At 48.8% G+C, this 23917-nt stretch overlaps 9 protein-coding genes across 9 annotated transcripts; 5 read left to right on the forward strand and 4 right to left on the reverse strand.

The window, feature by feature from the left end:
* Window positions 1-149: 149 nt before the first annotated feature.
* On the reverse strand, window positions 150-2103 carry F5Y00DRAFT_224858 (DAHP synthetase). Its single transcript, XM_048006076.1, has 2 exons — window positions 1520-2103; window positions 150-1441 (listed from the first exon to the last, which is right to left on the reverse strand). The coding sequence occupies exons 1-2, from the start codon at window positions 1999-2001 to the stop codon at window positions 481-483; spliced, it is 1443 nt and encodes a 480-aa protein (XP_047869441.1). The 5' UTR covers window positions 2002-2103; the 3' UTR covers window positions 150-480.
* A 235-nt stretch (window positions 2104-2338) lies between these two features.
* Window positions 2339-3543, forward strand: F5Y00DRAFT_103236 (uncharacterized protein). The gene is made up of 3 exons (XM_048003810.1): window positions 2339-2751; window positions 2831-3434; window positions 3528-3543. The coding sequence occupies exons 1-2, from the start codon at window positions 2482-2484 to the stop codon at window positions 2927-2929; spliced, it is 369 nt and encodes a 122-aa protein (XP_047869442.1). The 5' UTR covers window positions 2339-2481; the 3' UTR covers window positions 2930-3434; window positions 3528-3543.
* Window positions 3544-3989: 446 nt separating this feature from the next.
* On the forward strand, window positions 3990-5155 carry F5Y00DRAFT_257534 (putative hydrolase; the record flags this gene model as incomplete). The annotated part of the gene is made up of 2 exons (XM_048010576.1): window positions 3990-4878; window positions 4986-5155. The coding sequence occupies 2 exons, from the start codon at window positions 3990-3992 to the stop codon at window positions 5153-5155; spliced, it is 1059 nt and encodes a 352-aa protein (XP_047869443.1).
* A 295-nt stretch (window positions 5156-5450) lies between these two features.
* Window positions 5451-8519, forward strand: F5Y00DRAFT_224860 (uncharacterized protein). The gene has a single exon (XM_048006077.1). The coding sequence runs from the start codon at window positions 5598-5600 to the stop codon at window positions 8349-8351; it is 2754 nt and encodes a 917-aa protein (XP_047869444.1). The 5' UTR covers window positions 5451-5597; the 3' UTR covers window positions 8352-8519.
* A 190-nt stretch (window positions 8520-8709) lies between these two features.
* Window positions 8710-9470, reverse strand: F5Y00DRAFT_270661 (uncharacterized protein; the record flags this gene model as incomplete). Its single annotated transcript, XM_048012651.1, has 3 exons — window positions 8710-8771; window positions 8858-9205; window positions 9272-9470. The coding sequence occupies 3 exons, from the start codon at window positions 9468-9470 to the stop codon at window positions 8710-8712; spliced, it is 609 nt and encodes a 202-aa protein (XP_047869445.1).
* A 1898-nt stretch (window positions 9471-11368) lies between these two features.
* Window positions 11369-13149, forward strand: F5Y00DRAFT_103248 (glycoside hydrolase family 71 protein). The gene is made up of 4 exons (XM_048003811.1): window positions 11369-11567; window positions 11630-12185; window positions 12255-12382; window positions 12505-13149. The coding sequence occupies exons 1-4, from the start codon at window positions 11466-11468 to the stop codon at window positions 12994-12996; spliced, it is 1278 nt and encodes a 425-aa protein (XP_047869446.1). The 5' UTR covers window positions 11369-11465; the 3' UTR covers window positions 12997-13149.
* A 70-nt stretch (window positions 13150-13219) lies between these two features.
* On the reverse strand, window positions 13220-15750 carry F5Y00DRAFT_103262 (uncharacterized protein). Its single transcript, XM_048003812.1, has one exon. The coding sequence runs from the start codon at window positions 15307-15309 to the stop codon at window positions 13684-13686; it is 1626 nt and encodes a 541-aa protein (XP_047869447.1). The 5' UTR covers window positions 15310-15750; the 3' UTR covers window positions 13220-13683.
* Window positions 15751-18972: 3222 nt separating this feature from the next.
* On the forward strand, window positions 18973-20622 carry F5Y00DRAFT_224869 (RNA polymerase II subunit A C-terminal domain phosphatase SSU72). The gene is made up of 3 exons (XM_048006078.1): window positions 18973-19229; window positions 19438-19652; window positions 19705-20622. Exons 2-3 carry the CDS (start codon window positions 19540-19542, stop codon window positions 20360-20362), a joined length of 771 nt encoding a protein of 256 aa, XP_047869448.1. The 5' UTR covers window positions 18973-19229; window positions 19438-19539; the 3' UTR covers window positions 20363-20622.
* A 71-nt stretch (window positions 20623-20693) lies between these two features.
* On the reverse strand, window positions 20694-22375 carry F5Y00DRAFT_224871 (uncharacterized protein). The gene is made up of 2 exons (XM_048006079.1): window positions 21672-22375; window positions 20694-21606 (listed from the first exon to the last, which is right to left on the reverse strand). The coding sequence occupies exons 1-2, from the start codon at window positions 22089-22091 to the stop codon at window positions 20857-20859; spliced, it is 1170 nt and encodes a 389-aa protein (XP_047869449.1). The 5' UTR covers window positions 22092-22375; the 3' UTR covers window positions 20694-20856.
* Between the last annotated feature and the right edge of the window lie 1542 nt (window positions 22376-23917).

Genomic DNA, 23917 nt, shown 5'->3' on the forward strand with positions numbered 1-23917 from the left:
ATTATTGGTATTGTTGTGATAGGCTAGGTTATATACCTTCTTATCTACTGCACTTGGCTATTATAATTGGGACTAGCTCGGTTATATTACAAGAAAAATAAAAAAATAAACGATTGGTTAGGTACTTACATACAAAGGCACTTTACTCGCGGAGTATCTTGACAAAACGACGGACTTTTCTATATTTATTCATATTCCTCACTTGACACAATATGTGAGCAGCTACCTTTTCTATGCAGCTCTTCCCTTTGTAAATGAAACCCGTGGACCGCTGAAAATCCTTTTCCTACGCCATGCCATGTCTTGCTTATTATGTCTTTTAACTTGTTCATTTTTTTATATATTGGTTCCCCTCTTCCGTATTCTTGTCTATGCTATGAATGACGGCTACCTGGAAATCTAGCTGGCTCGAAGGTACATGAAATAGATACCTACCCTCCTCACTTTCTTATATTTCACGTTCGCTAGGTAGGTACCTTTCTAATGGTGGAGAAGAAGGTCTTTCCTCTCCTGGCGGAACGAATCCGCCACCAGGAACGCAAGCTCGAGAGCTTGCTTCTCGTTGAGGCGGGGGTCGCAGAAGCTGGTGTAGTTGGTGGACAGATCGTCCTCGTCGAGGCCCTCGCTGCCGCCGAGACACTCGGTCACGGCGTCGCCGGTTAGTTCCAGGTGCACGCCGCCGAGGTAACTGCCCTCCTCGCGGTGCACGCGCAGCGTCTCGCGCAGCTCGTCGAAGATGTCCCCGAACCGCCGCGTCTTGATGCCCGACGCCGTCGACCGCGTGTTGCCGTGCATCGGGTCGCACTGCCAGATACACGCCCCCCGGTACTCGGACCCCTCGACCGCGCGGATGTGGCCGGGTAGCAGCTCGCGCACCTTGGCTGCGCCGTACCGCGTGATTAGGGTTACCTTGCCCACCTCGCGCGACGGGTTGAGGGTCCGTAGGAGCGCGAGGAGATCCGACGTCGGTGTCGTGGGGCCTACTTTGATCCCGATGGGATTTGCGATGCCGCGGAAAAACTCGACGTGTGCGCCGTCGATCTGCCGCGTTCGGTCGCCTATCCAGAGGAAGTGGGCCGAGGTATCGTAGTACTCCATCTGAGGTGGTTTCCCCGTTGTTGATTCGGGGGTCGCCTCTTCGTCGCCGGGGAGTACGGGCTTTTCCATCAGCCGGGTAAGGCTCTCCTCGTACTCGAGCAGCAGACCCTCGTGGCTAGAGTACAGATCGATAGTGTCGAGCTTGGGGCTGCGGTCGGCACCGATGGTATGCATGAAGCGCAGCATGTCCTGCAGGAAGCGCACGGCCTCGGTATACTTGGCCTTGAGCTGCGGGTCCTTGACGTGGCCCAGAGTCCAGTTTAGAGGACGGTGTAAGTCTGCGATGCCTGCCGCGATGGCGGCTCGCACGTAGTTGAGCGTTGCAGCCGAGTGGTGATAAGCTCTAAGGGGAAGTAAAGATGGCGGTGTAAGCTAAGTAGGTACTTTATGGAAAGGGGTAAGGAAAGGACATGAGCTATACTTAACAAGCCTCTGAGGATCCAAATCACGCTCTTCGAGGTGATAGCCATTTAGGATATCGCCGCGGAACGAGGGGACTTCTTTTGTTTCGCCGTTGTCGTCGACGACCTTCTCAGTCGGACTGGACCGGGGCTTGGCGTACTGGCCGGCCATACGACCTATACGGACGACACGCTTGTCGGCACCCCATACGAGCACGAGACTCATCTGCAGCAGGAGTTTGATCTTGGACTCGATAGCGTCGGCGCGGCAGTAGTCGAACAGCTCGGCGCAATCGCCGCCCTGCAGCAGGAAAGCCTCGCCGCGCGCGACGTCGCGCAAGCTCGCCTTGAGCCGGGCGATCTCCTGCGGATGAACGACGGGCGGGAGCCGGCTCAGCTCCGAGGTTGCGCGGCGCACGGCCGCCGGGTCGGGGTACACGGCCTGCTGCTTGATGGGCTTGGACCGCCACGAGGAGGGAGTCCATTCTGAAGGGGGAGTCATGCTTGTCTGTTGTCTGTCTCTTTTTACGAATTGAATTAGGTACCTAACTACTAATTTTATAATCTTAAGAAGAGTATGACTTATGAGTGTATGAGGAATTAAAGATGAGTGAGTCAAGGGACTAAAAAGACAAGAAGCCACTAAGCAATAAGCAAATATTACTTAATTAGGAAGATTTTTTTAATATAATGCAAGAGGATCCCTGTATATGCACATGCAGTAGCTTACCATAGCAGATGTTTATATTGCCTATTTGTATATTGTATATATTCATATGCTCATATACTAAGGTACTCCGGTACTTTAGTTTAGTTACATAACGTTACCTCATAGTGGGAGCTCGAAGCTAAACTCCCCCGCATTTTTACTGAGCCGCCGTTACAAATTTACTGATGTTAAATACCTTCAATGCAACATTAAAAAAAAAACTACCAAGTATCCCTCATACACTACATCATAGCACAAAAGAAACAAATCGAAATGGCAGAGCCTCAACCGAAAAACGTACAAGAGGGCGCATCCGGAGACGTCGAAGATGAGGTCCAGACTACCGCCAAGTCGGCCGAGGATCGAAAGGCTGCTGCTGCTATGGCGAGTCTCGACACCCGCGGAGATGATGCCGGTTCGTTGAACGCTGTTGATCAGGAGGCTGTAAGCAAAGCCATGCAGAGCCTTGGGAGCGGCCCCTCCACCGGTGCTGCTAAGGACGCCAAAAAGGTCAAGGTCGACCCTGCTGACGTTTCGTTGTTGGTACGTTCCCGTTTATCAGGCCAGGAGTGCAACAAAATAGACACAGCGCAATACTAACTAGTTGGGGGTGCGGTTATAGGTCGATGAGCTCGATCTTACTAAAGCTAAGGCTACCGAGCTGCTTAAGGCGCACGACGGCGACGCAGTATTGGCTATGAAGGCGTTTATTGCTACGTGAAGAATACTGCGAATAGACGGGCGAAGTCCTTCTAGCAAATTGTCGCATGGGAGGCGTCATGGTTTTTGGGAACATGATAGAGAAAATGGATAGATATACCTAACGAGACGATGAGGAGGAGCGCGAACTTGGAAGGCTGGTAGACAGACACCTAACTATGCTAAGCCTTCCTCATATTTACATACGAATAAGGCGTATGAATATTTAGGTATTAAACGCCGAAGAGTAAAGGGAAAGAAGAGTATTTGATAACCAGATTACGGCATGCGGCCAAAATGTCCGCCTTAGAGGAGACTCTAAGTCACGTACGCCGGTTCATAACCGTTTACCGGGTACCGGAGGCCGGACACCGAACGGCGGAGGATCATCGTTGGGATTTACTTGCCTAACCTAGCTGATTAAATGAGCCGAAATACGAAGAAGATAAAAAAGAAATTCCCCGAACTCTTTCTCGCACAAGACTACCTACGTGGAAATGTACCGTCTTATTCGCGTCTAAACTAAAGTAGGTATGTCTAGTGAATATACCCTTGAATATTTGGATTCGATTACCAATACCTACACAACTATTCGAAGTGGTCTAATAGGTACTGTTTAGCGTAAAGGAGGCGAATGTTTAATAGTGCATTCTAACGCTATAGCGAACAACATCGCCAAGCTCGGCGCTGCAAGGGTTGTGTCGAGGCTTACGGGGAAACTATCTGACTGCTTTACTATCTTTATCTTATTAATCAAGTCTTTAACCCTAGTATGCTAACCACATACATAATAATGTGCCGACTATTCCGTAATATCTACGGAATACCTAAGGTCGACGACGCATAGTAAGCAAGCCCCTAGTCTCGGAAACTCACATTATCCAAGAAATCGGCGATGCTAAGCTAGGCGTATGCTGTGACTTATAAAATGTCTAGCCCCCTTCGCAAAGGATGAAGAAGAATATCGGTAGCCCAGTTTCAGATATCCTCGTAGCTGGTTTCCCGCCTGCCCGCATCCCCGAAGAGCCTCAGCTGACATGGTGATATCGTCATACTTGGAACTAACTATATAGTTATACATCATGCTTTTTTCGAAATTAGCCCTTCCCCTTATAGCGGCCGCTTCCCAGACGGCAGCCGATCTAGTAAAGTGGGATGATTGGGAGCACGGTCGAGTTGCCCTACAAGATGTCAGCATTCACTTCCGTTATGCCGGCTCGGGGCCACCCCTATTACTCGTCCACGGAAACCCGCAGTTCAGCTTGACATGGCAGTTCATCGGGCCGATACTCGCGCAGAATTACACCGTCATCGCCCCGGACAACCGCGGCGCCGGCGACTCCAGCATCCCTCCCGACGGTAACTACAGCGCCGCCGCTTCGGCCGCCGACCTCAAGGGCGTCCTCGACTTCTTAAACGTCAGCTCCGCGTACGTCTTCGCGCACGACAAGGGCGTCGGGATGGCCGTCGCGCTCGCCGCGCGGTACCCGGGCTTGGTGCGGATGCTCGGCCTGTCGGAGTACATCCTGCCGGGATTCGGATACGAGGCGGCCGCGGCGCCGGCGCCCTTCTGGGATCTGTACCAGAACCCGCAGCTGGCGCTCTTCCAGATCCCGGACTTCGCCGAGTTCCTGATGAGCGGGCGCGAACGCCGGTTCCTGCTGTGGTACTTCTACCACGGCAGCTACGCGGGGCCGACGGCGTTCTCGGAAGACACGGTCACGCGGTACGCCAGCAGCATCCAGAAGCCGGGGTTCTTGAGAGCCATGCTAGGGCCCTTCGCGACGGCGTCTGTTACGGCGGACGCGGAGTTGTTTAATAGGACGGTGGGGAAAGCACCGCTGAGTATGCCGGTGCTCGCGACGGGCGGAGAGGCAAGTTTTGGGTTAGAATCGATATTGCGGCAGTCTTTCGGGCCTATCGCGAGCGACCTGGAGGTCGATGTCATTCCGAAGGCGGGACATTGGGTTGGTAAGTTTAAGCTAAGCGCCTTTTATATTTCCTCCTCCGCACTACCTACCTAACTACGACAACTTCAATTATATACCTAGAGAATAATCAACTGATGGGCAATATAGCCGACGAGAACCCAGTGTGGACTGCGAACCGCATCCAACAGTTCCTAGCCAAAGACTCCTCCCCCATAGACAAAGTCGACCTGTCGTATCTCAAGGACAGGGTGACGCTGAAGGTGGCATATTTTGGGACGTTGAGAAATGCGGCATTAGGAGGATTGCAGGTATCGTGAAGGTATCTACGGGGTAATCAAGTAGGTAGTATAATTCTATAATAGATGGTTCTTGCTGTAAGTGTATCCAAACCTATACACAGTATATTATCTTCGTCTAGCCGCTTTGCTCTAGACTTGTCAACCCCAGGAGCTGTCCCCGCTGGAATACAAGCCCCTGAATAATGTTGGCCGTGAAATAACCCGGCTGCTGCCTGGAAGTGGCTTGAGTAATGAACATGACAGGCCTAAATCCTATATATAACCCCTAGTCTTATTCGTTTTCAAGATTCTTAAATCTAAATATACGAAGAATAGTTCATACTATCAATGTATGTACGTCGTCTCGATCATTCCATCTTACATATCACGTGACTAATTTGATTGCTCAAATGGGTTTTAGAATTATAAATTGAAATAATTGACAGTGAGGCTACTCGGACTATCTTACTGAGTATATTTCATGAACGAGAAATTGTTGCTACTTTTATCAAAAATTTCCGAACTATATTACATGGACACTAATCCGCACCACTTATCGTATTCGCTTATTCTCATAGCTATCATCTTCTCTCCATCACTCTCCCAGCGATACACCAGGAACTCATGGGCACTGCTACAGGTAGGCTGGCTGTATACTCTAGGGGACTGTCGTCTAGGCGAGGGACCCGAGATGGCTCGATATGATTATTCTCCCGAATGGGAGAACGAGCTAGAGGGTAACATCGACTTTGAGCTTTACGAAGGGATGAACGACGAAATGCAACGTATCGTGCAAATGGCTGGTGATAACGCCACTCTAGCTTACGAATTAATATCGCAAGAGATGCAAAATAAGAAGGACCAGGGACTCGTACACGAGCAGACCTATTCCCACGGCATGTTTCGAGAACCGATGATCGCCTACCAGATGCCTCGGAAGATCAGCGTCGATGAGGTGCGAAGGTTCGCAGAGCCCATGGTCGCTCATATCTGGAAGAACTTCTACGAGCTGCAGAGTATTGCCGAACGCTACGAAGCATCTATTCAGGAGCGATGGGAAAATAAATCCGAGGCTGAGAGACGGGATGCGTTGAACCAAGCTTGGGGTTTATCACCGCCGATGGCTCTGGAGCATCGACCTGACTTGACGCACCTAAAGCACCAATGCACCGGGCTCGTATGCAATGAGGGCAACATCACCAATGTCTCGAAGCGGCCCCATTTCTTATGGCCCAATATCAACCTCGAGGATCTCAGCAAGACGGAGCCATTCTTACTCTTGCTCAACGCTCGCGGTAGGAATCCGCCGTCGACCTTTGCCTTTGCCGAGCTCGAACCGCTCGTATTTGGTATAAAGTCCGGTTCCTTGCGCATACCTCCATTTCTGAACGGGTGGAACATGAAATTTACGGGTAGAGATGGTCCTGATACTTACGGAGAGCTGGTCTCCTGGGAAGATGACCCTGATGCGCGTCAACGGTTGCAGCGCCGCCGCGATGTAAGCCCCGGCGAAGGACTCTGGATCCTCGAGATACAGGACCGCCTGTACCGATTCTTGCTCGATGCGTGCAAGATAATCCTTCACGACTTGGACCTGGAAGACAGACAGAGTCGAGTCGAGCCGAAGCCCCCCGTCTCGATCGCCAAGTACAAAGGCGACGTTGCTACCTCTCTCATATTCTCTCAATATGAGTCTATTTACCTCGTACCGGCCAAGTTCGATATTGGACGGCTTCAGAATCTCGTTGGCGCCAAGCTATCTCAAGTCGAAGATACCCTATGGGCATTACGTGAAGATCCTGGGTTTTTCGCCTCTAGCCTCTTGGAGCTATACCATCACCGCCCCGAGCATATCCTTGACGTCAACGGCAATATCTATCCATCTGTAGCGACTGAGGAAGGCCGCGAAGAAGTGCTGGTCTCTACCGTTCGCTCTATGCTAAGTTACTACTTGCCCGTTGCCGAGACTTGGTACCTCGTGTGCTTACTAGTTAACCGTCTCGCCGCGGTGAAAGAAAATCTTTTTGATCCCATCGAGGCCGATGCATGGCCAGAAGAAGAAGACTTACTACTTGACGTAGAAGTGGCATTTCGCTCGTTACGGCACCATCTAGACCATTTTCTAAAAGAGCTTCTCCCCGCAGTCAATAGGTGGGCGCGCTGGTCACCGCCCATCCAGCCCCTATACCGACTGAACGTACCCGAAGGCCCGGACGCAAAGCTGAGCATCACAACCGGTCCTACCGAGCCGAACCCGATAGAAGCTGTTTATCTTTGGGTGCTGCACATGATGGCCGACCCGGCCAACCTGAAAAACATCGGAGTCAACTCGTGCGTCCAAGAGGTAGAGCGTATCGCCCACGACCCGGAAGGCCGGAAGTTCTTCACGCCCTTTGTGGCAGAGCAGTTTTCCGACATTTTCGTCATGGCCGAAAGTATACGCCAGATAGGGCTCTTTCAACCGTGGGCAGCAACGTTCGAGACAACACCAATAAAGGACGAGAGCGCGCGGAGAGAAATATCCGACGAATTCAAGCTTACTGCGAAGAACCTTGGTCCCATGTATAATTTCGAATTACCTAGCAGCGCGGCAAAACTCGGCGCTATTCTGACTAGAATGAAATATCCCATCGACGAACCTCTTAACGAGACCAACGTCGAGGCTATGCGAGCGGCCGAGAAAAGTCTAGATGCCTTCTGGGACGAGGTGGCAACCCAAGTCCGACAGGCTGAGCTCCGGATTAAACTCGTACATAATGTACTGACAAAAAAGCCTAAGCGGACACGTCCGTGGGCCGAGCCATCTAATAATATCGGAGGAGATACAGCCGGTAAAGTCGACAGCTCCTATTCCTCACAAGCAAAGATGCAGCAGCAGCTGCCCCCGCTAGAAGTCGACTCGCGCGCAAAAAAGGTCTTCGCAGCACTCTTCTACGTGCCATCCACCACCAAGCCCTCACCCCGAGAGGAAATTCCATGGGAAGACTTCCTCTACGCCATGCACCACGTCGGTTTTGAGATCGAGGAGCTCGGCGGATCGAACTGGCACTTTACCCCCGGACCGGCATTACTAGATCGAGGCTGGGTACACACGCCCGCTATCCAGTTCCGCGAGCCGGGCCCTGGGGGGAAGATAACGCGTCTTATGGCGAGGGTAAACGGTAGGAGACTTGCTAGGTCGTATGGGTGGAGTGGTGAGATGTTTACTGTTACTGGAGAAGATGGTGGGGAATAAGGACGCTGGAGTGGTTTCAAGTAGCAAGATGTTTGCGTGAGTGCGGGTTTTCTAAGATACCCTTGGATATCTTTCTGGGATGGTTGTTATAAAGAATTACGGAATTTAAACGCCCATTACATTTTGAAAATAGGTTCATAGAGCTTTCCTTCGTGGCGTATGCTTGTGGGTGTGAATTATAGTCTATAGAATGGGCTTGCATAATATTAAGCAATTCTCAGAACGCCTCACTACCGGAGTACTACTTGTCATCAATAGCTTGACCATGGTTGACTCCGTGGTATCAAGCATTAAGCATTGGTCTCCTTGCATCGCCCAACTATATAGCCGCAGTATTGCTCTTTGCGCGATATTACGTTCACCTCTGCGCCTTGCCCCCGTCAGGCTCCATTTTAGAATTGTCTACCTCCCCCTCAACGCCTGATAAGAGGTTTATGGAAACTCAACTGCGCAGCGTCACCTTGAAGAGGCCCGCTATAACTATTTGAAGGACTTTGAACCCATACCTAGGCGCTGCTCGATAGCAGCAAGTCGAGATAAGATGCCTTCAGTATGGGCGGGTTGTGATGCCGGAGTGGTTCGTACTCTGTAAACGTCGGCCACAATGGTTTTGATCTTGGATCTTAGATTGTTCTCGTTGTTCGGAGGCTTGGCTGATGGCTTTGTGGACTTCTTCTCGTGGGCCCCCGGTACTTCGTTGGTGCGGATTATCTCGAAGGCGAGCTTCAAGTTCCGACTAGACCCGGCCGCGTCTGCTGCTGCACGCATCGCTTTTGGGTCTACTAGCTCACGAAGGTTGCTAGCGGCTATGAAGTTGACGAGGGAATCCTCTGACCATGGATACTTCTCATCGGCTATATGATTTGGTAAGCTCATGCCCTTTATATGTTATTCGCGTTACATATAACTACTTTACTTACCAAAGCAGCTTGTCCAGATCGTGCGGCAGAGCAAGCAGTGGAAGTTTGCTAAGGAGAAAGACTTTGGTCGCTGTGCTAACGCCATAGTTACAGCGTGGAGTTGGCTGCACAAGTAGTGCTCTAGGCCCTTGCGACTGGCCTTCTTCTCTATGACCTCGATGGCCTCCTGGAACGAAAAGGGCTTTTGGTTCGACGCCATTGCGAACTTAGTTATATGGTTGGAACGAAAGTTGCAGAAGCAGAAGATGAGATTGTTATTGGAACGAGTTGAGGCAAAGAGGTAGAGGATGATGAAGTCAACACAAGTAGAATTCGTCGATGCATGACGTGTTAGGTACAGTGCATGCGGTAAGAAGGTGGCAGGCCCGTTGTCACGATGTTATCTGGCGGTCATCTGGCAGTCTGCCAGAAAACATCATGGCTCAGTACCTGAGTCAGGGACTTTATCTCTTTGTGTACCTACCTAGGTAACCTATGAAAAAGGCCTCGCAACCCACTGCGAAGACATCATCATCTTCAATCAATGATACCTTTTGGTTTCAGCCCCGTGATAGTTCCTTTACTTAAGGGTTGCCGTACGGGTTAGGAACAGGCTATCATTTTTAGGAAGCAAAAAATAAGTCGGTTCTATACCAGTAGTACATATGATGGAATTATAATGCTACCTGTAAACATGTTATCCCACCTACTATCTACAAGCATGTAAGAGGTCTATATAATGAGTTCAATACCGGGGGACTATAATGGCGACTGTACTGAATCGACTGTGAACAATGGAGCGAATATGCTAGTAATATATATAAAGTAATATTAGGTACTTAGTGGCTTGAACACAACTGTCGTGTTACGAATAATAAATTCCAGCATTAAAATTAAAAACTTGCTGGCTGCTCCCGTCTGTAAAGTCTCATATGAGAACCACCATACGATCGAAACGACAGCATGAGGTAGTCTTGCTTCTGCAAAACCAATGGCTGAAAATTATAGTTGGTCCGGATAGTTATAAGATAATATTTATTCTTCGACGATTCCCTGATAAAATAAACTTGGCGTATTCTGTCTGATGGCACGTTACGTTAGCTACCTTAGGTTAGGTAACAGGTAGGTATATAAGGTGTTTGGTGTAATTGCTACGATGCTTAAATTCCACTCAACTACGAAGTATCTCACCTCGAAAACGACTAATGCAAGGGCTTATTGTCAAGTTGTGGGGTATAGCATTTACTAATAATAATTTGCGTCAGAAGTTTAAAGATGAAGATGAAATAGTCTATACGAACTGGACGAGAGTGGTGGAGATACTAATTCCTTGCATCGCGTGGGATCTACAAAATGACAATCGATCCCGGTTCTCGAGAAACATCAGCTTCCTATTTCTACCGTTCAAATACCGTCGTACGACTTCGGTCTTCTCTTCTTTGAAATAATAGCGTATTGAAGTACTACCATTTTTGATATCGTCCTGCCAAATAGGGAGAAGCCCCATTGCCAAAGGACCCCTCTCCACAGTCTTTCCAGCATGGAATATTCAAGCATGGAAGATTGGCATCTATTCCTTCTAGTTATGGCATCTCACTTCTCCAAACCTCGTGAAGACCGTCCCGAGACCCGAAAAGGGGTCCAGCCTCATAATAAATCTAAATCAAGCTAAGCTATAGCTCGAATCGATCGCATCTATCATACTGTTCAAGTCACGTCGCCAAGAAGGAGGGGTGGGGGCCAATTCGAAAGGATGATCCAAGTTGTTACACGCGATGATACCTAATCGCATCCTGGTGGCGGCTTAATGGCTCCCTATCGCAAAACATACCTGCACACGGGAAAGGCCCGAACGGCATCCATCTATGGTGCAGGAATAGCCCATCAGCCTGGAGCCCTGTCTACCGCGTGGAAGCCGCCCTACGGCCCTGTTTGGGGCTGGCCCGTTTGGTGATACCGCGCCTCTAGCAATATATCGCATACCGATGACATGTGAGATCCGCCCGAGCTGTGGTTTCATCAGGTAAACCACGGTATTTTTATCATAGTTGCTTTTTGGAATGGAACCTAAGACTAGGACATATGTAATTCTCTGGATACATATGTATATATAAGTCACCAAGAACGCCTCTTCTTACACTCCTCAGAACATGACCCATCCCAAGTTCTAGCTCCCCTTCGTCCTACCCTTTAACAATCTGTTGTGTCGGTCACCATGTACGGAAAAATCAACTCGGCGCTGACGCTACTGCTTGCCGGCTCCGCCTTCATAACCCGGTCCGTCGTGGAAAGCAAGCTCGTATTTGCTCACTACATGGTAAAAACGCTTTTACAGCACAACCTGTTTCCTAATCCAGCTCTAACTGTGTACCTATGTAGGTTGGGACTGTGGATTCGCAAACCACCCACGCGCAGCAGGATATCGACGGTGCTATCAACGTTGGCTTTGACGCCTTCGCCCTGAATGTGGGAAGCCCCGGGGCCGACTGGGCAAAGAACACCGTGCAGCAGCTATTCGACTACGCAGGGGACAAGTCGTTCAAGCTCTTCTTCAGCTTCGACTTCTACGGAAACGGCGACATCAGCCAACACCAGACTCTGTTCAACCAATTCAAGGACCATCCCGCCCACCTTAGGTACGGGCCTAACGACCTACCCGTCGTCTCCTCTTACAGCGGAGGCAGCATCGGCCCCGATACCTGGAGGAATTTCAAGAACACCAACAACGTCTATCTCATCCCCAACCCGGAGGCCGACGGGAACTACTACAACAACCCCGCGGCTTTCTTCCAGAGCTGGGGCGATGCTATCGACGGCGTGTTCAGCTGGGAGACGGCCTGGCCCGAGACTTCGGAAACACCTACGAATGTGTCTTCGGCGAGGGACGAGGCGGTCAAGTCGGCCGCAGATGCCGCCGGCAAGGCTTACGTGATGGGTAAGGCCCTTCTAGACAGAGTTATATACATAATACCGGGATAGGATAGTACATATTAACAAAACGCAGGTCTGTCTTCGCTCCAATATAAACACTGCTGCGGCGACTCCTGGTACCGAGGCGGCGAGACCAACTTGCCCGAGCGTATGGAGCAGATCCTTTCCGTCTCTCCCGAATTCACCGAGGTCATCACCTGGGTAAGCCAAACAGCAAGCACATCTTCCGAATCCTACTTACTGCCTACCTACCTACCTACCTACCTACCTACCTACCTACCTATATCGAATTACCCCAACTAACCCATACCTACCCTCTCCAGAACGACGCCGGCGAGAGCCACTACATCGGCCCCTGCTGGGCCGAGGGCCTGACCTCAGAAATTCTGCAGTACGGCAACTCAGACACGATGCCGCACTCCGGCTGGCAACCGCTCCTGGCCTCCTTCATCGACGCCTTCAAAGCCGGCGCCCTCTGGTACCGCGGCGTGCTAACCAGCTGCAGCGGGGACAAGCCGCGGGGCTCGGGGGCCGCCGTCGACGCCGTGAACTACGCCGTGGTGCTCCCGGCAGACAGCGACAGCAACGGCCTCAGCGTGCGCGTGTCGAGCGGCGGACGCGTCCTAGCCACGCAGCCGGTCCGCGGCGGGCTGAACTACAACTCGGTCGCGGGCATGACGACGGGCGCGCAGAAGATGGAGCTGATCGACGGCAGCGGGCGGGTTATTGCCTCGGCGAACGGCGCCGTGGACGTGTCGAACGATGCTACTAATGGGTTCTGCAATTACAATTACTACGTTGCCGGGCTGCAGTAGAATGTATACCTATAATATTCAGAACCCTTTGTAAATCTAGTAAATTAATACCCGTCTAAACGTCTGATCGATTTGAGCAGAGACTCAAGGCAAGGTACTAATATGAACAAAACAATGAGGCACTTCTAATTAATATAGACGACTTGAGCTTACACTAGATCAAGCATCGCCAAGTCTAAAATATTTCCCCTTATTAATTAATCACGGTCAAATACCTAAGCGCTTACTTTGATCATTATTTTTTTGGTCTTCTCATTCAGCTACCTATCTTCTTGATCGGATCATCATGTGATCACGTCTCTTATTCTGTACCTATCTTCCTATTCTCACGATGCGGCGTACGCCACGCGAGTAAAATACACCAATGCAGGCTCAATAGAATCCTGTCATATTATCCATTCGTATGCAGCTCCAGCGCATCGACCTCGAAAAGTCAATAGGTGATCGCAAACGACGGGTGTGGTCGTCACAATCTGTAGCTCCGTACAAGCGACCTGAGTTATATGGGATCCACCATTTTCGCTGAGGACGGTTGCGACGGTAACTATCGCAGTGAAACTAGATGTGGTTGCGACTATATATCTGAGAATCATGTTTCTCAAGTTTCTCTAGGCGAATCGTTCGATTCCATGTGTCTAATATCTCGACATGGATCTCATTTCCTGATCCATATTCGAAGCCACTCTATTACTGGTTTTCGGGCTTCTGTGGGTACTCATCCTCCGAATCCGACTCGTGATCTGGAGACTTCAATTTTGAGGTGGGTAGAACATCGAGCGTCTGCGACTTTCTAGAATTCGAACTATTGCGTTTGGCATCTTGACTAGTGCGGCTTAGTGGCATATCGCCGAAGGAATTCTGAGCCGTGGGCGTGTTGGCCTGACTGCCTCCGCGTTGGCCGTGGTAGTGTACGACCTGCGGAGGGGGCTGCCCGTGCTGACCCAGCAGATGCTGGGGATAGGGATCCAGATCCTTGCTAGAGGTCGAGAAGGTCGAGACGATCGGTTGGTGATAGCCGTTCGTTGGGTTATTCCCCACTGAAGCAGGCCCCGATTGTGTGGCGTGTGTAGTCTGGGGTAAGGACGCTTGCCCGCTGGGTTCGGCTTGCGTTGGGGTGTCGGCGTCGTTAGAGGTTCCCAGGCCGGTGTCGAGCTGCCCGGTCAGGCTCGTCATGCCGCCTTCGATATCGCGAAGGAGTCGAACGTACTCTTCCGGTACTAGTCCGCTTTCCTGGGTCTTGGGGTCCTCCGCAACGAGCCATCCTTGGCCATGCCTATACGACACCCAAATAATTTGGCCTTCGACCAGAGGCAGTTCGTTCTCGTTCTCCCTTTCGAAATCGAACAACGCAACAGCTTTGCCGTGCATTTCCTCGTCTGGCGAGGTGATGGTAAATTGGTAATCTCTTGAATATCGAGACTCGTCGTATGGATGATAACCCGGAGACGAGCCAGTGCTTGAGGCATCCGACTCGGACCTATATCCGGTATCATTCTCAGCGTAATTTCGTGGCTGCTGCTGATCTGACGACGGTTGATATGCGTTAATAGAATGCCGCCCTTGATCCGGCGGATACGTGACATATTCTCCGCCTGGACCGTTGGCCTCGCTGCCCTGGCTGACATAGTACCTGTCGCCCCCGTTACCACTCGTTCCGACGTAGTAACTCCTACTAGAGTCTAGCCCCCCCGCACTAAGTAACGAGGAAGACGCATCGCCATCCCTCGAGCCCCGGCTCTTATGCCCTGTGACAGCAGAGGTAGACTTGTGCTTCCGGTGCCGCGAGCTAACGACAGGGCTTTGCAGGTCTTCGTCCTCGCTCCAGGGTGGGCCATCGCCAAAATGGATTGGGGCAAGCTCACCACCCTTCCCGAGCCCACCGTCTGACGTCCAATCCCAACCGATCTTGCTTTCCCACGAGGCAGGGGGGTCCGAAAGTCGTCTCGTCTCGCTAGCGGGGGTGGTCATGCCGGAGGGCGGTCTCGAAGGCTCCGGCGGGGGGCCATAGTGCATCGGATGTGTGGACGGGTAGGCAAAGTCTCGAACGGTAGTATATGATAGACTGGAGTAGAAGACAGGGAAGAGAAAGGAATTTGGCCGAGACCGCGACGGGACAGAGCCCGTCGAGTACTGCGACAGTCGGTTTTTGGAAGCGTGGGACATCGGTCGCGGTGCGGCTGATCGGCGCGCGGGTGGGGAGGTTATTAATGGCGTTAAGGTCGGGTGGTTCGGATTCGTGGTATGCTGTTGCGGCGGAACTACTGGAGGCGAAACGGCTGGGGATGAGTACGATGAGGACATGATTGCGGTCATCGAGGAAGGGAGACCGAGGCAGTCTTCATATGCGTACCCAGAAGAGAAGATATCTTATGTCGAAGTATCACGCGATACGTGTGACGACGTTTGCAATGTGTGCCGTCTCTCGAACAGCTGGACTGCACAGCAACCAGACTACACGGGCATTTACATCCACACACGGTATGAATGTTGCCCCCAACAAACTCGACCCGCAAGTTGTTCCGCGATCTCGTACGGTCCTCGACGGGGGAAATCAGATAAGGCGGGAAGAACGGTAATATTAGCAATGTCTAGGCCTTATACGATATCCCAATCCGAAGCAACTGCTTTACGACGGGGCGACAACAAAGGCGTGCAAGTTTTCGACTACGTCTTCAAAGAGGCTATCATGAATCCAAATAGGGACTAGGATGCAAGGAACCGGGAGATGACTGATATTGGCAGCTTGGCGTAATATTATATCACGTTTCGTCGTCGAATTAATTGGGTTTTGTAGCGTCAATGTCTGCGGAAAGAGAAGGAGGTGGCGAAGGAAAAGAGTGTATCGCGAAGAAAGTCGTGGGCGCTGGCGCAAGTGAAGTTGTGTTAGAAAGAAGACTCGCAGTCTCGAATTCGAATTCAATGTTGGAGCCCTAGGAGCCTTGCGCGAAGATGACTAGGGTCAACAGGATGGTAAAAAAGGCAGGAAATTATTCGTAATAAGGTAAGGTTCAAGGTATGGGGAGGGTATTGTAGGGACGAACTGTGGAGATTTGGTGATTTGGTGCATTTGGTGAAGGGTGAAGGGTGTAAAAAAAGGTATCGGAGTGGAGATGCAAAAGAGAGGTAGTGTACCGCAGCAGCGGGAGGGTCCAAGGTTCGAGGTCCAAGGTTTAAAGTTCAAGGAAGGTTCGAAGTTCAATTGAGCGAACTAACAGGGCAGGAGCGTAAAATAATTCTAGTGGAATAGCCTAGGACTGGTTGCCTGCTTAGCGGAGGTACTGTACTGACTGTACGAAGTACGGTGCCATGTATCATTATGTCAGGTAAGTACCTTCCCTTAGAACAGAGACAAACCCAAACCCAACAAAGCATTGCCGCAGGACTGTGCAAGCAAATAAAAAATAGAAAATAAAATAAAATAATAGAGCACAGCACAGCACAGGTGCAGGCATAAACTTTTTGCGCAAACTCATCTACATACATAGAGGAGCTTTGATCCCAAAGATGACCGGAATTGGTTGCAATTAAGCGCGTGGTACAGAGATCTTACTGGCTAGACCCTGTACTTTAGCGGCTCTTTGCCCTTGGTAACCACTCAGCGGGGTTTATACAGTGAATGAGCGGCGCATGCCTGAAATAGCGCCGGCGGTTGCTTGCCGGCCGAGTAACATTGAACCCGAGTGACCGAGTCGCCTATGTACCTCTATAGGGATAGTGGAATGAATCAAGAAAGATATAGAGTGAATCAAGATTTATATATATAATTCGAGAAATATGTGTAGCTTTTAATCTCTTTGAAGGTTGCTTTTTCCTTTCTTTTTTTTTCTATTTTATTTTCTTTTACTACCTCGTTCTTCTTATAGTTATCTACGTTGTTACTTTAGACAGGTATGAGCAGACGAGTAATATAGGTACCTTCAACAGGTGTTATCCCTATACACATATGCGCAGGTAAGAACCATAATTATCACGAGACCAAAAGGTTAGTAAGGAAGAAGATGATGTTCTGGAGAACCAGAACATCAAAGGCCTTGCAGCTTGCAGCAAGGCCTAAATATATACACATCTGAGATACCTAACTCAGATACTGAGTCATCATAGGTGTCTAGCAGAGACAAACAACTACGTGACTCCTAACCGTAACAATAATGGTTTTACCAAGCAAGCGGTAACGAATTTATTCCCAAAATATACGGGTACACTAATAATGCCTAATAGCAAACGACCTAACAAGGCTCTGCTCGTACTTTATACCGCCACAAAAGCGTAAACCGTTTAACTAACTAGCATTAGTCAACTAAGCATGTCTCTACAATTGTTGATAACTAGCCCTTTAAAATGCCTGCTTACATGTAGGTCTATAGGTACTAATAATCAGCGTCTACATAAACAGACTACAATAGAATATAACTACCCATACACAACTAGCTTACCTTCTATTCCTATACTAACAGCAACAAAAACCCAGTATAGTCTGTTGCCTCCCGTAACATTGCTGACTGTAATGTTCCGCACAAGGGCGTAACATCGACTCCGTTCGACTGCAATTAAGTTGCATTCTCTGTGGCTTCTTGCAGCCCAATGGCACTTTTCATTCATCTACATACTTTGGGCACGGTCCCGCGACCCAGAGACTACCCCCAGAGGCTGCCCCCTAATATGGCGTACACTAGTTGAACCCATAAGTAGGTACCTACATACTAAAATACTCTCCTCCCTATTACCTATGGTAATGTTTTAGGAACGTTATAATGCAAACTTATAGAACTATCTATTAGAAGATCTTACAGTTATACTGCCAGGCTCGTATATAGGCTGCTTCGTCGTGCTTCTCTAGCGCTCACGCCTTGCAGCAACACCGCATCTAATCCTACGGACATGGTTGTCGAATGCGATGGACAGCCCGAAGAACCATGCATCTAGTCAATGGTGAAACAAAGCTGGCATGGTTGATTCGTGCCGCACACGTGACCCTTAACCGATGCCTCAATCCGTCGTCGCCTACTGCTTGGGTATGTAGGTCTGTAGTGTACTCGCAACGTGCATATACAACTTTCAGCCTACGAAAAAGCGGTCTGATGTTAGGAATTACATAGGAGGAGAACGCCAGCGAGAGGAATTCCTGTTTCGTCGAGGGACACAATGCAATGTAAGTCAAAAGAAAAACGAACGCGGTAGGGATTTGTTAGGAGCTTGTGAACCAGGTTACACGGATATCCCAGCAAACAAAAGGACGTTACATACCACTAGCCTCACCAAGAACAGAGTAGACTATAGTAGAACGTATGAGATTTTTATGTAGTTATAACAAGACTTGTTGGGTACTAGTAAAACAACAAGACAAACAAATAGGCGTATTTGAAATCTTACCCAGCGCTGTGTGTATAAGCCGATCCGGACTTGCTCCTGGTTGGATCGGATGTTGCATCGAACGGGAGGGAGAATTGGAGATGGTGTTTCTATTTCTGGTAACATCCCTTTTAACTTGTTCGACTTTGCTGAACTGCTATATGTCGGGCGCCGACCCTACAGAAGTGGAGTCGAAGCTGCATCTAATACAATCATCTTATTGGGCAATAGCTTCCCCACCGCTGTCGTTAAAGGTCATTCTGTCGTTTGTTTCATATCTTCTGCGTCTGCGTTGTCCAACCCTAAGAGACGCCAATGGCGAAGGTTGTATACAAGGTACACGTAGTTGTACCTAAGTACTACATGACCATACTGCCATAGAATACCTATAATACTTGAGCCGGTAATAACCATAGGTAGTTATGCTCATAACATCGTAGTTAACATCTGAACATGCCTGATCTGAAGAAGCTTTACTAAATGCTCAAATAGTCCTGAGGAAAATAAAGGAAAAAGAGGTACCTAGATATGTACCTAGGTCATACCTGGATGTACCTAATTGGTTCAACGCACATGAAATAAATGTACGATTACATAAGTGGTTGACCAGCCATCCGATCGGCTCCACCTGGACTACCCGGGCCGGCGGTACTATCCGGTACGGATTAATAAATATACCGAATGCCTTATGCAATGCCCAGGCAAGCGCATCCGGGCCACTTTGTTTTCACAATGCACCATTTGATGTCACCAGCATTTTCTTGGTTCAACATCAAAATTAAACATCAAAGCAATAACTACTTTTGATCACCAGCCTTTTGGCACGACCAACTCAACAAGAGAGTCGTATTCTTCAGCAAGGCGCATGAACACCCATATTAATAGTAAGTAAATAATCTAGTTCATTCCTTCGTTACCCTTGTAGTAACTACATCTCTTGTTATGATGAAATTTGATATTGGAGCTGTCTGATTTTTCTATGGTGACACTCAATTTATTACCTTACGCAACATTTTCTGATCTACTCGAGAAATATTCCCTCAATCTTATTCTATAATTATGGGAATAATATCGGAATTGACACAATCATAGACTTGGTGCGGCTTGATCTCCGATTCTCGATGAGCATGCGAATACCATTGTTATCGGCTTAGCTCGTGGAATTAAGCTGAACGCGACCTTGGGCGAAGCAAGATGGAGGCAACAAATGGAGTATCAGCACCCGCTGCCCCGGCTAACGGCGAACGGGAGGACCCAGGGGGATTCAAACTGAAGTTCTGCACAGTCTGCGCCAGCAACCAGAACAGGTATGATACTTCTCTCGATTACAGTCATATTAAAAATGCTAACACCATAGAGATCAATGGAAGCGCATCTTCGGTTGTCACAGGCTCACTACCCAGTCATCTCCTTCGGTACAGGATCCCTAGTTCGGCTGCCCGGACCTTCAATAACACAGCCCAATGTCTACCAATTCAACAAGGTGTCGTACGACGCCATGTATAAGGAGCTCCACGAGAAAGATCCCCGGTTATATACTGCCAACGGCCTGCTCAACATGCTTGGTAGAAATAGACAAGTGAAGTGGGGTCCGGAGCGATGGCAAGATTGGCAGATAGGTATTCCCAGAACCGAGCACGCCTCGGACCGAGGAAGCGAAGGGACAGAAGGCGGCGTGGTAGACGTAGTAATCACTTGCGAAGAAAGATGTTGGGATGCCGTCATTGACGACCTTCTAAATAGAGGCTCGCCTCTAAACAGACCCGTTCATGTTATCAACGTCGATATCAAGGATAACCATGAAGAGGCTTCTATCGGCGGGCGAGGCATTCTCGACCTTGCTGACTCGTTAAATAATGCCGCCAAGGAGGAGCGCGAGTCTATAGGACCCGCCGCGTTCGATATGGCGAGCGCAGCTAGTAGAGCCTCTTTTGATGAACGAGTACCAGAGATCATCGGGGAATGGCAGGAGAGGTGGCCGAATTTACCTGCGACGTGGACGTTGGCTTGGTTTTAGGATGCGAGACTTGATTTTTCTTTTTACAGTGATACCCCGGAATCGGATGAGTTTATTTTGTGCAGACGGTCGTAACCACGCAGATAGATATCTGGTTGCTTTTAGCCGTCTGCGGAGGGATATGGAAATGGCATATTCTAATGGACTAAGGAGTAAATAGTAATATCTCAGTTGTGGCCAGAGGATATATCCCTTCTAATTCTGTGCTCTTCTAGTTCTATATGATTGTGCTGGTAATAATTTGACTCCGTTCCTGCAAATCAAAATTCTCCATTGATACAATGCACCTTATATCTAGACTAGAACCGTTTGAGCATTTAATTGCCATGGTGTTATTGAATGATGACGAGCCCCGTACCAACATTCTCGTAGCTTTTAGATAGCAGCACGAAGGGCTTTCATACATAAACGACGGATAGGAAGATTATACCTTCAAATTTACACCGATATAAGTAACGATAGCCTAGTGCTCGGTAACATATACACTTGGCTCTTCACATAGTATGTCTTATCTTCCGTCTCTTGTTGCTCTGATGCTCTATGGGTATCACCTCGGTGATGCCATCTGACCGTATGACCTTTGCCCGATTCCCATTGACACCAATAGGCCCGCTGATAGAGTTCCGCGCTGCCAGCCCAGCCTTTTTCGACGCTCCTTGAACTAGGAATTTCACTCGTCTCTCAAGTTCCGCTATCCCCTCTCGTGCCATATCTTCCTGAGGGGTTTCTTCCGCTTCGTCGTAAACCCTAATAGCATCCTCAGGGGCTGAATCTGCTGCCATTAAGTCCCTGCCTCTTTTCCGCTGACTCCTAATCTCCTTATCCAGCTTCTCCCACAAGGCTAATTGTTTCCTACAGTCTTCTAATGTGATTGTTTCTCGTGCCCTACTGATCTCTATAGCTTTATCCGCAGCATCATGCTGTGCTGGCGGAGCCACCAACTGTCTATTATCTCGTTGCTCTGGAGGCCCCTGCGCGGCGAGGCCTTCCTCTGGCTCTGGCTCTTTTAGGGGCCACAATATAAGATAAATGCCACCGTCGTCACCTTCGGCGTGGAGATAACCCTCCTCGATCAGAGAGACGTTGTTTTCTTCGATGCGGCACTCTCTGATCATATCCGTCCAAATGGCCGGTCCAGATTGATTTCTTCTTATGCAGAAGATACACTTTTCGCCCTCTACTTCGTCCAAGTAGAAGTCTTCAAGGGAGTCCATCATGATTAGTGTGTGGGATTTGAAGCTCCTCTTGAGACGACCTTATTAGTTGGGTAACGGGCATTGGTTATATTGAGAGATGATGGTGCGCATACGTTTAACTTCTGCCCGAGAAGAGTAACGAGCTGATTTAACTCGGGAGTTGGTCTCTTTTTAGATGGGGCATCTGTGACCTCAAGACGACCGACGTCGATTTGTTTGCAGATATCCTCTACGAGGCTTGTCAAGGTTCCCACCGGTATTAAGGCATTAAGGAACGACATGGTGTTCTTTATGGGAATAGCATCTAATCTTAAATGTAAAACGTAAGCACGATTTCTTTTTCCGAAATATCTTATTGCGTATGTGGTTTTTCTTTTCCGGTTCGCATTATCCAAGGCCAGGAAACAGACCGCTACATCAATCCGTACTCTGGACAATTTTTTATTATGACGAAGGCCTGATGCGACCAATGGCCAGCTACATAACAAGCACCAAGCATCTCCCCACAACGATCTATGCATAGTACGACTCATAGACACGTGTCGATGCTAAGAAATAACCTGTAGATGAAATAATACCGACCCTTTGAAAGAACTGAGAAATCAGTTTAAGTCTCATCATGGTTTGAAGCGGTGACAGACAGACAGAGAGAGACAAATAGGGAAGCAAGGTAAGATAAGAATCGACATATGTACATAGAGAACATCATGTACATATGTATGAGATGAGTAAACGACCTCTAGTGTATTAGTCTGATAACAATATGAAATATACTCGCTGCTGAATTGACCTTTCTAATGGTCGCTTTTTATTCGCTATAAAGGAATTTGAGTACGGTTGCCAACGAAGCGCGCGCGACGGGAGATGACTGGAGCCATTCAAACCTGGTAGTCAACCGCCGGGGAATGAAAAACTGATCGATCACCTGTATATGGATATGTTCAGGCTAACTTAAAGGATACGGCATAATATTCCATAGTTAGGTACATTTAGGCCAGTTATACTAACAGAGTACAGAATAAATAGAAATCCATAAAATTTGTGAATCCCGTCTCTTTTCCCTTCCCGGCCGATGGGGAAATCTAAAATCGTCGAGAACCCCACGAAGAGGTGTATCGTCATTGGGGAAGGCGAGCCGTCGATCTTCCTGGTCTCGATCTTCCCATCTCGCTGACGGCGGTCGAGGCTCGCGAGGCCGTGCTCAACGATCTTTTTTTCTTCTTTTTTTTCTCATAAGACGAAAGGGGAAAGCCGATGGACTTCTAGAATGCGAATAACTAACAATCCTTAGCATCCAGGGCTGGAGTGAAGAATTTAAAGTGGATGGCGCAGCGTTATTCTCATCTTAAAAATGTGTAACTACCTCATATACTATGGACGATGTATCCCTATGTGTATGTATGTACCCTTAGGTACAAAACCCCCTGAAAAAGTGCAGGAGAATACATTTATGCATGGGTTATGTAGGATATATACATAACACTGCTGCATTATCAACAGGAATGTCAGTGTAATATACATGGACCCAAGATCGAAGAAAAAGCTTATTTCAGCATACATACGACATAAGGATATTATACGATGCATTTACGTATATCTAGGTACTTACATACCTGGGTATTTATATTTAATCCACATTATTCATGATTTTCTTACACGTATGTATGAAGTCAGTTCATTTGGATATGGTGAATAAAACAAGACACAACTTAGGCCATCCATAATTCTATACAAGTTTTAGTGTGCATACTGGTGTACGTAGATCCATGAATGTACCTAGATACCTTAATGAACTTTCCACGGAGCAACCACTTAGAGCAACTGCTAGACCCCGTTCTGCGTGTGTTGCAGGTGGCCTAGCCACGGATTAAGTCACCATCTAGCCATCGCCTAGTCAGGAACCACCCCGGCCAAATACCTTAAACGTCCTAAACACGTCCCCGCCCCCTTTCTCCATTGGTCAGGCCCCCCTGTCACCCCTTGTCCTTCCCCATCTGCTCTGCTGCTTCAACCACCTGGGCACTTTTCAAGGTTTCACTCAATTGCTGCCACCAACTTTTTGGAAGTGTATTTCCATTTACCATTCACAATCCACCATCCACCAATTCACTTTCCCTCCTTCACGCGAATATCCAGGTACTCTTTGTGCATAAGTCGTATTCGCTGTACATAGTACCTGCAGGAGTCCTCCCTGGAACATAATCTTTTTTTTCCGCGTAGGGAATTCGAGACGCCTTGAGCCACTATTAACATACGTTCTCTTTGTCCTGGTTGATAGACGGGGCTACTTTTTTACTTTTTCGTTTTGCTTTCTCGCAAAACCTGTTCGTTATCGAGAGGCTCTTCTCCCTTGCTTCAA

This window comes from Daldinia vernicosa, assembly GCF_022497035.1.
Source record: "Daldinia vernicosa strain CBS 139.73 unplaced genomic scaffold F5Y00scaffold_3, whole genome shotgun sequence".
NCBI lineage: Eukaryota > Fungi > Ascomycota > Sordariomycetes > Xylariales > Hypoxylaceae > Daldinia > Daldinia vernicosa.

Excerpts from the sequence above, each read along its gene's own strand:
- F5Y00DRAFT_224858 (XM_048006076.1), bottom strand. The coding sequence starts at position 2,001 with ATGACTCCCCCTTCAGAATGGACTCCCTCCTCGTGGCGGTCCAAGCCC. Across the intron at positions 1,442-1,519 it reads GATCCTCAGAGGCTTGTTAA|AGCTTATCACCACTCGGCTG; the intron begins GTATAGCTCATG and ends ACTTCCCCTTAG.
- F5Y00DRAFT_103248 (XM_048003811.1), top strand. The coding sequence starts at position 11,466 with ATGTACGGAAAAATCAACTCGGCGCTGACGCTACTGCTTGCCGGCTCC. Across the intron at positions 12,186-12,254 it reads CGGCAAGGCTTACGTGATGG|GTCTGTCTTCGCTCCAATAT; the intron begins GTAAGGCCCTTC and ends AACAAAACGCAG. Across the intron at positions 12,383-12,504 it reads TCACCGAGGTCATCACCTGG|AACGACGCCGGCGAGAGCCA; the intron begins GTAAGCCAAACA and ends TACCCTCTCCAG.
- F5Y00DRAFT_103236 (XM_048003810.1), top strand. The coding sequence starts at position 2,482 with ATGGCAGAGCCTCAACCGAAAAACGTACAAGAGGGCGCATCCGGAGAC. Across the intron at positions 2,752-2,830 it reads CTGCTGACGTTTCGTTGTTG|GTCGATGAGCTCGATCTTAC; the intron begins GTACGTTCCCGT and ends GTGCGGTTATAG.
- F5Y00DRAFT_103262 (XM_048003812.1), bottom strand. The coding sequence starts at position 15,309 with ATGACCGCAATCATGTCCTCATCGTACTCATCCCCAGCCGTTTCGCCT.
- F5Y00DRAFT_224871 (XM_048006079.1), bottom strand. The coding sequence starts at position 22,091 with ATGAGTCGTACTATGCATAGATCGTTGTGGGGAGATGCTTGGTGCTTG. Across the intron at positions 21,607-21,671 it reads TTCTCGGGCAGAAGTTAAAC|AGGAGCTTCAAATCCCACAC; the intron begins GTATGCGCACCA and ends GGTCGTCTCAAG.
- F5Y00DRAFT_224869 (XM_048006078.1), top strand. The coding sequence starts at position 19,540 with ATGGAGGCAACAAATGGAGTATCAGCACCCGCTGCCCCGGCTAACGGC. Across the intron at positions 19,653-19,704 it reads TGCGCCAGCAACCAGAACAG|ATCAATGGAAGCGCATCTTC; the intron begins GTATGATACTTC and ends AACACCATAGAG.
- F5Y00DRAFT_224860 (XM_048006077.1), top strand. The coding sequence starts at position 5,598 with ATGAACGAGAAATTGTTGCTACTTTTATCAAAAATTTCCGAACTATAT.